The sequence below is a fragment of the Populus nigra genome, chromosome 7, assembly GCF_951802175.1.
Source record: "Populus nigra chromosome 7, ddPopNigr1.1, whole genome shotgun sequence".
Taxonomy (NCBI): Eukaryota; Viridiplantae; Streptophyta; class Magnoliopsida; order Malpighiales; family Salicaceae; genus Populus; species Populus nigra.
In genome coordinates this window covers 12,777,585-12,790,651 of record NC_084858.1, presented here as the reverse complement: position 1 = coordinate 12,790,651, position 13,067 = coordinate 12,777,585, and the positions used below count along the sequence as shown (strand labels likewise).

The 13,067-nt window shown below is 33.8% G+C and overlaps 1 protein-coding gene across 1 annotated transcript; it reads right to left on the bottom strand.

Moving 5' to 3' along the window:
• Positions 1-6,143: 6,143 nt before the first annotated feature.
• On the bottom strand, positions 6,144-12,464 carry LOC133699972 (O-fucosyltransferase 27-like). Its single transcript, XM_062123520.1, has 10 exons — positions 12,044-12,464; positions 11,488-11,572; positions 10,360-10,430; positions 10,187-10,275; positions 9,841-10,084; positions 9,046-9,158; positions 8,875-8,965; positions 8,636-8,764; positions 7,658-8,211; positions 6,144-7,153 (listed from the first exon to the last, which is right to left on the bottom strand). Exons 1-10 carry the CDS (start codon positions 12,239-12,241, stop codon positions 6,688-6,690), a joined length of 2,040 nt encoding a protein of 679 aa, XP_061979504.1. The 5' UTR covers positions 12,242-12,464; the 3' UTR covers positions 6,144-6,687.
• Between the last annotated feature and the right edge of the window lie 603 nt (positions 12,465-13,067).

Sequence of the window (13,067 nt, the reverse complement as noted above, 5' to 3'; positions counted from 1 at the left end):
AATAGCAATTCACATGAGATGCTATAATGAAATATTTGATTTTGACACATGAACATGGTATGGACATAATTATTAACTAATCATGAAGAAATACAGGGTAAATATTGTTTTTCACGCCATTGTTTACCCATAAACAAATCACCCCCACAAATATTTGTTTTATTTGCTTTTTTTTATTATTAGACCTTGTAGGTCTAAATTAATGGTCAATTAAAACACATTTATTAAAAAAAAGACAAGATTCAAAGATGAGGGACTAAGATGAAAAACATGGTAAAAAGATATGGTTTTTCTAATGGGGGCTAAAAGTACATTTTAATCCTTTAACTTTTCAAATTATAAACTTCCAGTCCCTAACAATTTATGACATTCAATTTTAGTCTCAAAAATTTGATTTCTCAGTTTGAGAGAGAGAGAGAGAGAGAGAGAGAGAGAGAGAGAGAGAGAGAGAGAGAGAGAGAGAGAGAGAGAGAGAGAGAGAGAGAGAGAGAGAGGTGTTGGATTCTGGTCATAGAAAAAGAAGTTTCGGCTACAAAAACGAGGTGTTTTTTTTTGTTAATTGGCTCCTTTTGATGGAGAAAATTAATACAAGGTGTTTTTTCCAATAAACTTACCTGAAATGGTAAATCTGAACCCAAAAAGAATTTTAATTTTTGGTTTGATTGTGGGTTTTGGAGTCAATTTTTTTTTGTTTGTTAAAGGCAATAAATATGTTTTACAAGGTATCTATGGTGTTTTTTTTAGTTTTTTCAGGTTAAAATATTGTTGAAAACAAGATTCTCTTAGTTTGAAACAAACCAGCCTGATTTTTGAGTGATCTTCGGTCGCCAGAATCTAGATAGTGCAGGCAAAAGTATTAAGGGGTGGACGACCTGTCTTACTCCCCTTAAAAGAATTAAAATAAATATAATAATACCCAAGCATGTGGGTTGCTACAAGCTTAGGCGCATGGGCTACTCCACGCTCACGTGCCTGTGCCTTTTTTTGGAAGCCCAAGAGCTCTAGGTCTTCCTAGTCAGAGTGACCATGTTTTTTTTTTCCATTACAATTGCATTTTTTTCTTGCTTATTTTTTTTCTAATTTTATTATTTAATATTTGGTTGATTATTAATTGGACAACATAATTTGTTTTGATTTGATTTGTTTTTCAATTACTTTGATATTTTGTTGGTTCTTAATTTTAAATGTGTCTATTTTAGATAAAAAAAAATATATAGAAAAAAAATTATTAAACCCAATTAAGGCCATAATCCAAGTCACATGTTTGAATGATTAACTTTGACTGGATAGAACTCAAGCTTGATAATATTTTTTGTTGCATAAATAGTTCTCGATTTATTTAATTAATTGTATGCATGAACTCTTTGAATTTCACTTGGGATTTATTAAGTACAAAACACATTGTAAAAGTTTGTATATACAATTTTTTTTTAAGAAAATAAAATATTCGAATCGCGGCAAAATACGAGTCAAATAACTAGTATTACACTAAACATGAAAGTTATAAAGTGATATGGTCTTTTATGCCATGTATTTCTATAAAAAAAAAGGGAGAAATTTTTTAAATTGAAACTTTAGATGAAGATTTCTTACAATATATTTGTTTTTTATTCTTTTCATATAAACCATTTAAATGTTTGTATTGCAAGCCTTAACTTAAGAGGAATATTGGATATTTTCTTGCTAAGAAGTTAAAAAATAAACAAAAACAAGGAAATTGTATCCATGAACCATGTTAGATAAGTATTTATTAAAGTCCCTGAAATATTTAAAAGCATATGATAATATAATAATTAAATTATGTGTTATTTATACCCTTAATTCATTTCAACAAATACCACTTGGTGAAACATGCATCAACTTACATTAAAGTCCTATAAATTGCTTTGAAGTTTATGATGACATAGGATTTGAATTATGTAATATTATACCCGTATTAGTTTTCAATTGAGCCATTTAGTTAAAAAACAAATATAGCAAAATTAAGATTTACATAATATAGGGTTTGAATTATGTAAAATAAAGTGATACAATTTATATTATTTCTTTAAGAAATTGGGCTTAATTAAAATTAAAACTGAATGTGCATCTAGGGTTTTCAATTTATTGTAGGATATGATTGTTTTAAATTATTTTGTATATATTTAATTAGGTTGAATAGATAATGTTTAGTTGATAGATGTGTGAATGTGTTTGTAAATAAATTTTATTCAATATTTTCATCAATTGACACAACAAATAATGACATAATTCATATTATTATTTTCAAAAATTGAGAATAATTTAGAATTTAAATAAATAAATAAAACATCAACAATGTTAAAATAGGTATGCAGATGAATTTCTTCTTGATATTTAAATTTATGAAATGATTCAATAAATAATAATACTCAATTCTACAATTTTATTATAAATTATTGCATATAAAAAAATAATATGTCAAATTAAAGACCTCAGCAGTAGCAAACACAACTAGGAAGCAATATATTTCAAGTACAAATCAAACTTCAAGCACGATCAATTTTCCCTGCCACAATTACCATATTGTCAATAACACGGTCATTGTACTAGGATCAATCATCATGTCTGTTCCTTGTAGCATGATCCAGCATGGCGAGGCAGAGCCAGAAGAGTTTCTTTTTGTCACAAACAGCTTTAATGCTGTTCGGTTTTTCTTTTGTGAACATTTCTGTCAGAGACTTTATACGAGCTTAACAATATCGAACCTTATGAGCAGATGAAAAATGCTTAGCTGCTGCTACCATTGCCTCCTCTGGCCTGAAGGGTGCTGAGTTACTCGGAGACCTAGGCTTATCATCAGTTCTTGAAGAGCCACGGAAGAAGGAAAACACCCACCTTGAAAAGGCGGCACGCCAACTGATCCCATCCCTCTTCTTGCTTCCCATCTTTGCTCAAGACTGCTGTTATCCCTTGATCAATCTCGAATTGAACAACAGGCGGCTAGATAGCTACTGAAGAGTAAATAATTAATATGTTTTCTTGGCAGGCTGTGTTTTTCTGGGTTGTAGTTGAACAACAGCATTGCTCCTTTATATATATCTGAAAATTCTTGATGGACACGCCTATATTGGAAGGGAGTTCCAGGTGAAACGTGTTCTCTTGTTGACCAAGGCACAAACAGATGGGGCGTATGTACTTTGTGTCTTCCCATGTATAATCAAGCAGTTTCTCAGATGTTTCCATGATTCTGTTTGGAACTTTCTATGATCCCTAGGCAGCAGCCACCATTGCACAAAGTCTTTGTTAGCAGTGTCGTTTTATATATTTGAAGAGTCGTTACTTTCCTCAATTAGTATTTTACTTAAGTAAAGGAAATATATTACAGTGTTATACTATAAATTTTATGAAAAATAGATAAAGAGAGTTATAACATAAACTATCTGATAATTAATTGGATAACTAATAGAGACTTAGAAAATAAGGGTAACAAGGAATGTGTATATAAGTAGGTGTAATAAGCCACGTAATTAGAAGCGACAATAACTATTGTAGATGTGAGGTTGTGAAAAGAACTCTAAAAAAATAAAAGGTTATTAACGGTTGATAAATAATTCATAAACAACACTAAAAGGTGGAAGGTTATCAGCAGTTGATATCATTCAACTATATTAGACGGATGGCATGGAAGATGAAAAGAATCATCAATAACTCAACAAAAACTCAAATTATTGTATCACACTTTTATCAAGTTCTCAAAACCTTTCAAACCTAAAACTTGTAGGTAATAACTTTATAGGTAACAGAACAGTAGGCGATAACTCTGTAGACAATAATCAAGTAGGCTTGTAATTTTCCTTGTAATCAGTAGGCTTGCAATTTCAACTCCATAAACCAAAAATACCAAAAAGATGTTTCATTATCTAGGAGTTCCAATTCGAGGATATAATCAGAGTATGAATCACTCTATAATTGTAAGTATTTCTCTCCTTAGTTATTAAGTGTACTTTACATTCAAATTGTTTTAATTATTTGGTTACTTCTTCAGTTGAACTACTATTTGTATGAAATGGATTTAATTAGATTAATACTCGTGTAACTCTGTAATATATTTAATAAACCTAACCCAATGATTACCTGAACCAAGAGACCGAGGTTATTGGATGAAAGAACCCTAACCTATTGATTATGAAGAATTAAAAACTGAAAGTATAAGAAAAAACCAAGAGTATGAGCAAAGTTTCATACACACACAATATTATTTCTGAATAACTAAGTATCTCTCTCTCTCTCTCTCTCTCTCTCTCTCCATATATATATATAATCCTTTTTATACAAGGAAAAATATCCTAAACAATGCTAAAATAATAACAAAAAAGTTCTAAATAAAATAGAAAAAATAACTCTAAGAACCCTAACTAACTAGGAAAATAATGCAATTCTCGCACAGTATTTGTAGGCTTTATTGCAAGGCTTTCTTGAACTCTGAACACTATAAAATTTAACCTTGTATAAAACAAGGCATCTATAATCTTCTGATAAAATTCAGTCCGATCAAACAATTTATTAAAAATTATACTTATTAGCGTAAAATTGCATATTAGAAGGGAAAAAAAGCTCGAAAACCGCCTCTAATATCCTTGAATAATAAGAATTGTTGCTCCATAAGGAATACTTTCAAAATAAAGATTGTTATCTAACTGATTTCCTTGGAAAGTAAGGAATCCTTTCAAACTAAGGATTTCACATGTAATTAAAGCATTGCCTCGTTAAAATCCACAAATCAAATAGAAAATAATATTTTTTTTACTTTTCTTGTTTGCTGGAAAATTTAAAATCTGACTTCAAACACGTTGTTTTCTTTAAGTTAGATGAGTTACTGATCTTACCATATATATATTGTAATCTTGAGATGTTTAATTTACAGCTCAAATAGAATCGCAACAAAACAAAATTTCACATGTAAGTTCATATAAGATCCAAAACAAATATAAAGATTTAGTTTGTCTGATTTGCAACTTTTTAACTCAAACATCTTGATTTAGCTTATTAAATTTCTTTTTTATATTCTTAGTTTTAAACCTTGTAACATGATCAATTAGTACTTCTAATGACATTTGGTGAAACTTGTTGATTGTCATCAAACCTAAGCATCCTTTTTTTAATATATATATATATATATATATATATATATATAATTGAAATAGATTAATTAAATGTGTGTGTGAGATGCCTGACCTAGTGGTATTAAAATAAATCAAATTTAAAAAATATGTATAGCTTGTACTTGTTTTTCTAATAAGATTACAATATTTTTTTTAATATTAGTAGATGTTATTTTTGTGTAACCCTATATGATTTTTTTCCCCATTGATTTCATTCAATCTCTTTCTCATGCATATCTATTTTTATTATTATTTGATTAAATAAAAAAATTGATTAAAAAAAAAAGTTAATAATCACAACTAGGTCATAACTTATTCTGTGAGATTATGTATTTTTATTTATATTTATCTCCCAACTTTTTATTTCAATCTTTAGTTATTTTTAGCAACTCATTTTTGTATTTATTGGTGTATATAATTTTTTATTTAATTAATTAAATATATGTATTGGCTTTTTATTTATATTTTTTTTTTCTTGACGTTAAAGGAGCACGTTGAAAATGCTTATATATTCATTTCTTTACGTGGAGAATTTTTTTGGTCTAACTAACCAGTCCCTGCACATTTCCCAACTTTCCAACATATGATGATAGTGTAAATTACTATTTTTAGAAACTACTTTTTTTTCCGACGACAATCCTTTCTTGATAGCTTTCCTCTGTTGCACGGCTTTTTGTTGCCGGCGCACCAAATCTATTTTTCAAAAAAAAATTGGGTTTTTTCATAAAAGTACAAATAACATATTTTCATGGAAATTATCGATAGAATAAAGTAAAATCTAATTTTTTTCAGAGTTATTATATATATATTGCTATTTTATTTTTTGTTTAATAATATATAATAGCCGGATAATTGTTCAGGTATTCATATGAAAACTTGAATCTAAAAAAATAAAATATAAATATCTAAATTTGTTATTATATGAATAAGAGATCAAATATAAATATAAAAAATATACCCCTTGTTATTGCTTAAAATCTAAAGCTGTGAGCTGAAATCATAGCACAGTACAGTAGCATATAATAAAAGCTGAAACCAGACAAAAATAGATAGATGAGCAGCATTATTTGGCATGAGCGCATATATTACACAGAGAGGCCAGACCAGAGGAGCAGAAAGGCCACCGGAATGGCTATAGCCATGGATTCTATATATGTGCTGTTCTATTATCAAATATGTTTACATTAACATGCCTAGGAATATAGGAGCTCCCTAAGATGGGTCTGCTTCTGGATTATCCATCAGAAGCAAGCTATCCACATCAAAATTGATTTGCCGGTTGCAATATAAAGGCTGATTTTTTTCCCAAAGGAGCTTGAGTAGCTTGCAACAGTATATGTAGATGTAAAAGGGCTTCAACCTGAGCATATGTATCTGCAGTTGAGCCTAAGAGCTCAAGCCATCGGGTTCTTCCCCTCTCCCATCAAGACAGAAGCCGACAATTGCTCTTTACAACCTTCCTTCCTCCAAGTTAGCAAAAATCAATACCCCATGCAGAACAGCGTGGTAGGAGACGGTGTCAAAGGCACTCAAAGAGACCACTAGCACATCTCATGGGCTCTTATCAGTCTGCGCCCTCCAGTTCTTCTTGATCATCTAGTTGAGACTCTTCTTTGATCAATTCCCCACCTCCACTCTCATGATTTCCACCACTATTCCTGAAAAACAGTCCAGAAGATGAGGAAATATCTTCATCAGGATCCTCTTCAATTTCTTTTTCCTTCAATTTTGTTTTTATCCCACTATCCATCCACATAGGGCAGTGATGCATAACTCCTAGGGCAGCCTCCACTGGTGCCCAAGTAGAAGGGCTTGAAGTATGCAATGATCTTTTGGTAAGATCAGATCTCAAGCAAGAACATTCTGGGACTGGATGGGAGAGAAATGACAATGGCTTTGATTCTGTGGATGCTCTTATTACTCCATCAATTAAACTTCTTCTAAGATGGCTGCGTGTTGATGTCAGCCAGGTATGATTTGCTTGGTATAGGTGTTCATGGTTTTCTTCTAAAAGCTTTACAACTTCCTTTCTGTGGTAACAGAGAGAAAAAAAACCCGTGTTAAAAGAAAGAAAAAGGAAAATGAAGATTCTTAATTTAGTGGAGATTACTTCACAAGGATGCATGAATTGGATATCATGCTTGCTTGTATGGATTCTATATGCTGGATTGCATCACCACTTGGATTTATGCAAACTGAATGAGGAAATGACTTTTACAAGCACAAGCTTAGACAAAGATGCATGAAATGCTTAGCCAAATTCTGAAGGCGAATGGTCCATCTAACAAGAATTAGTTGGAAAAGGAGACTATACAAACGACCTTATTCAGTTAATCACAATACAAGAAACTAGGTAGTCATTTAAGAAAACATGAAAAGAGGCCAGAGAAGACAGGGGACTCCCATTATTTGAGGTGTGCGGGTGTGTTTGAGGATAAAAGTGTTTTCCATGAAAATACTTTTTGCAATTCTAAATTACATCAATACTTAAATTATTCACAAGCATGTGCACTTCTGTTGAAAGAGATTATTACCTGTTTGGCTGGAATGTTTTAGATGCAGCTGATTGATAAAGCCTATGCCCCATTACCAAGCTGGCGAAATTTGGACGTCCTTTCCCATCACGATCGAATCCAGGGATGAAAACATCAGCTTCTACACAAATTAAATAGTCAATTGCTTCCCATAATAGTTTATGGGCATTAGTCCTTAACTCCATTACTGTACTCTCAGGCTCGTTATCACTCTCAGCCACCCAACCCCACCACCCTTCAATGTTGTATGGATATTTAGGCCTAGCTGGAGGGGGTGGAAGTGGACGGGGACGTGGGCCTTCATTTTTCCATACTTCATGCTTTTTTTCTTGCACTACAGAAGGTGGAGCCCTTAATTTAGTGTCAACAAGGTTCACTTCACGACCATAAATTCTATTTAGCTCCCACGCAGCACTGAGAGAAGTTCTATCAACAATATTTTCAAACATGGCATGAAGAGGAGTCAGTGTCCGCTGGCCTCCAAAAACTTCTCCCCCAGAGACATATAAAATAGTGTCCCATGGATATCCATATGCACGTAGAAGAATGCCAACCTGTAGAAAACCAATTAATTTAGACCAAAGTAGCACTTAGCATCTTTAAAAACTTGCTTTTTATATGATATCCTTTCCTGTTTAATAAAGTGAAAGAGTTGACTTGAACAGCTATTTTTTGGTATTGGGACCATTGTCATAAGCTTGTTCATCACCCAGTCATTGAGTACCATAAAATGCAATGCAATGAAAGGCTGATCCTTATTTAAAAGTTAAATCTGGAGATAACCCCACTCCCTGTGCTGGTTAAGTGGCAGAAATAGCCTCGAAATGCAGTGTCTTGCTCTACATTCTTAAAACATTCCCAGGGACAAACAATAGAAAAATTAAGCTACCTAAAATGGAGATTTGGAGGGAATCCGAAGCACATTTCCCATGCATGAATCACTAAACAAGACAAAATTTGATAAGCACAAACTCTTACCTCTTCTGGCATTAATGGACATGAACCATTAAGACGTTGTTCAGCTGAATTTACAGAAAGCTTCCCCTTAACAATCCCACGTTTCTTCATCCAAGCTCGTTTGTGCTGAATAAGTTCATTGTGCACATCCTTGGGAAGAGCTCCAAGACACAACACAATCAAATGCTAGGTAATAAGCTTTGCTGTTCAAAGGTTCCAAAATCAAAATCAATTATGAATTCTGGAATTGGTGCGGGTACCTGGAATAGTTCAGCACAGCCATAGTATGCTAAGGCATCTCTTGTCAAACCAGGATCAAAGGCTATAAATGGTTGGCCAGGAGCCCGTAACCTGAAATAACTTGGCAGTTCAGAAATCACAAACAGAATATTACAATAAATCCTTCAATTAAATGATGAGCAATCATTGACCTCTGCAACATTTTAGTTGCTAGTTCCTGGACCTCTTGCCTAAACCGTAAGGCATGAAAAGCAACTCTACACCTCAGCCTTTGATATTCTTCAAGTTGGGGTGGAAGGATAGCCTACATCAGGACCAGAAAGATCGTTGTTATTCCTAACCTCGTGATGTGACAGAAAGATGGAATCAAATTCGGAAAAGAAAATCTGGGTCACAATTTCTCAAAACCAGAAGGATTACAAAATATCTCACCAGTAAACAATAGTTGCAGAGAAGATTGTTACTAAGGACAAACAAAAGGGAGACATGACTAGGATATAAAAAAAATCAATCACATCATTATGAAAAAGCAAACTTAAAACCGTGTTCACATAAAGATAGGTCAAGTTTCATTCCTTCAAGGGTAAAAGGAAACAAAAACACCAGAGCATTACTTTGAATTACAAAAGCAGAGAGAGAGAGAGAGAGAGAGAGAGAGAGAGAGAGAGAGTATCAAGTCATAAAAAAGCACATCAATTCTAAACTTTGGGTGACACAATTGCATGCTTAAGTACAAGAATGCCCGAAGGAATCAAGTATAGGTAAGATGCCAGTGTGAGAATACAATGAGCTACTCCAAAATAGATGGAAAAGGCAGGAGTTGAAAAGGAAAGAAATAAGTTAAAAAAAAAATATGAATCATGCAAAACTATCTAAAGTGAAACAAAATAGAGTATGAATAAATCTATACAAGATTTCGGAATATCTGGTTTAGAAATACCTACATGTCTACACCAATAGCAAAACAATGGTTGAAAATCAAGTACCTGCAAGCATCCCCCATCGGAAACAACTAGTTCAACCACCACATGCTTATTAAGCACTGGGAGAACATGATGCAAATAAAAATATGGCGAAGCTGAATTAGGCACTCTGAATGATGGGATCTTTTTTAGCCTCCTGGCTTCTTTAAGATTTTGCGGAAGGGTTTTCACAACTTTAACATCTTTCACTAAAGCTGCCATGAAGTTATCCTCATTATAAAGGTACGCAAAACTCTTGAACTGGGAGCTGCAGTGAACATTTCATAAATTGTAAGACAGAATTATTAAGGGTTAAATTAATTTTGCCATTGATATAAATTTTATGAGAGTATCTCAGAAAAGAAGTCACCTGATTCCTTTGCTCCTAGTGGTTGATTGGATCTCAGGAATAACTAAAGTAGCATTAAGAAGCCGAGAAATCACAACCACATCACATATCTGAAAATCAACAAGACTCCGAAGTCAGATTAACTTTGTTACACATCGATAGCAAATAATGCAACTAGAGCATTTTACCCTCACCGAATTTCTTATTTCATGGAATCCACCTTGTATCCTAACAAAGACATACCCACTTGATTCTGATCTGGGATCTGTTGTATGCATTAAAGTTAGAAATTCATGTTGCATACGATATAAACTAGAACAAAAAAAATATTATAGCAAAAAAGTATGCACTAAGAACAACAATTCCCTAGTTTCCTCACCAACCACTTTGTATTATTCAACCACTTTTGTATTATTCACCGATTGAATGAAGTATGGAACAACAAAACTAAACATTCTGATGAGAAGAACCACAATATCCAACTCTAACCATGTAAAGAAAAATGGATACGTAATGTGTTATGCAGGGATAGAAACATCATAAGAAATGCCAGCTCAATATTATATTAAAGGGAGTCCAATATACAGCAACACAGAACCGACTGCCATCACAAAAGAATGAAATGTACATGGAAGCAACCAGATAAAGCAATCAAGTCACATACGCCACACAGGTTGTTAGCCAAATTTCACTTGTGCCGTTTCTCTATTGCAAATCCACACCAAACTGCAAAAGAAATTGCAATCCAACTTCCATGGTCTTTCAATCAAGTTTTTTACATATCCTAGCATGCCCATTGTCATAAAATTTCAGACTAACAACAATGTCTAGCAACAAATACAGAACACAACTTGGTTGCAGTTCCATTTCGAGCTATTTAAGTTCCACAAATAACATCTCCAATATGATACAAGCTCTTTAAGTTCCAGTTCCAGTTAGGTTTATAATACTGATTCCAGTGTACAGAAACCTACTCCAAAGTTTATCCTCTCCATAACTTGAAAGATCTCAAACTGTGTTTCTAGGCATAACCTACAAATCTCCCTGAGAAGCAAATTAAGTAATGGCACCTTTTATCAGTAATAATTTGCAGTGTTTATGTGTTTAATTTTTTACATTTTTACAAGTAATTTTGTGTATTCAATTTTTAATGAAATAAGTTTCATACTTAAAACATAGAGTTATAAATCCGAGATAAACTACAATTAGCTATATAATATTGCAGTGATTTCATATTGTATTCTTAATTAGAACACCAAGACAATCTAGTGTAAGTTATAAATTTGCTTGTTAATTGCTAAATCCTTGTTATGAAAGCTAACCAGTATAATATCCTCTGGGATTTGCATCTGGATGTAAAGATTCAAGGCGCCTTACTGGACCCCATAATCTTCTGTACGAAGGACTCTGCACCACATGTTAAAAGCAATAAGTCCCACAAATAGACAAAATTATACAAAACATGAAAAGAAATCAGGGACTCCATGATCCTCGTGCTGTAATTCTAAAAATCCCACCAATACCAACCAAATATTATAGAAAAGACTTAAAAAACAGATCCAAACTGAAGTCAAGAAGACAAAATTTGTCAAGTTCCATGGAACAAGCAAATAAAATTATCTGGGTTTCAATGAAAGTTCTGTTTAGATCCACACTAAACGTTTAAGCACTCAACAACGAAGCCTAAACTCATGAAAACTGACTGCTGCATGCATTGATATACAAAAAAAGATAAAAGAAAAGAAATGCCCACAAACCAGCCAAACTAGGAAGAAAGCAACTCAAAACCCACCAAAGCAAAACCAAATCTCAAAAACACAAACAGTACGGTACAAGAAAACAATTAAGAAACTGTTAACAAGTGGTGGTGGTGCATACGTTTTTGGCAAAGTCAGGATTTTCAAAGACGGGTCTCCAAGAAAAGATCGTGACTGAAGACTGGTAATCAGTAATGCCTTCCTCGGTGAATCTAGCAAGCAAGAAATGTACAAACAGGGAAAAAGCCGATAGAAATAGCCCGACTAAACCAACCCACTTCATCTTGGACTTTATCATCATCTTCCGTTCTCCTTTCATTGCTATTGACCACTAAAGACCCCAACTTTCTAGTTATTCTCTGTGTTGAAGTGTGAAGGAGAGAAACTTGAGCGGGGAAATGGGTACTCGAAGGAGCAGAGAAGACAGTGAAATAGTGGAGGTCATGAGTCACGGAGAGAGAAAGAGAGAGAGAGAGAGAGTTTAAGGACACGTTTGGGATTTTTGTGTTATATAAACTACAGGCATGTCTAGCTGGAGGATTCAGACAAGATTCTTATTTTAGAATTGTAGTTGGATATAAGCACCCGCTTTTGGAGCGTGTATCACACGTAGCAATCAAGAGAAAGATAGAGCAGCACTAAGAGTGAGATGACGGAAGAAAACAGGTGTACTGATTCGGGTGATGCCCCAAGCGGATAAAAATGTCTTAAAGCTTCCAAGCTTTGGTACACAGGGTCACGTGGCATCGAAGGCTTTTTGATGTGGGGTTTTGCTTACTTGCTTGTCTCTCTTTGGGGTTTTATCGAGCGTGCTTGTGCTAGTGTGTGGGGGGAGAGAATCTGGGGCTGGATATGGAGCAGAGTATACCTAACAAGCAACCATGCAAAGGGGAGAGAATGGAGGAAGGAGATAGGGACCGACCAGCTATGACCTCTTGGGTCAAAGAAGCACACTACTCTGGCTAATGGGGTGAAGCCAGAAAAACCTGGCTTGGGCAGTAAATGCATCTGGTCTCTAGAGTTATTGCCTGATTTGTGAAGTTCTGTGCCGGAAGGAAGGCACAGTGATGAATGCCATTTCTTGCTCTGACTTTTCAAAAATTGTGGGCTCGAACCCATTTTCCTGCTGGTTTTTTTTTCCTTTT

Bases quoted from the DNA above. Each gene is read 5' to 3' on its own strand.
- LOC133699972 (XM_062123520.1), bottom strand. From the start codon at position 12,241: ATGAAAGGAGAACGGAAGATGATGATAAAGTCCAAGATGAAGTGGGTT. The intron at 11,573-12,043 runs GTATGCACCACC...CATGTGGTGCAG, and splicing joins ATCCTGACTTTGCCAAAAAC to AGTCCTTCGTACAGAAGATT. The intron at 8,212-8,635 runs GTAAGAGTTTGT...GGTTTTCTACAG, and splicing joins GTCCATTAATGCCAGAAGAG to GTTGGCATTCTTCTACGTGC.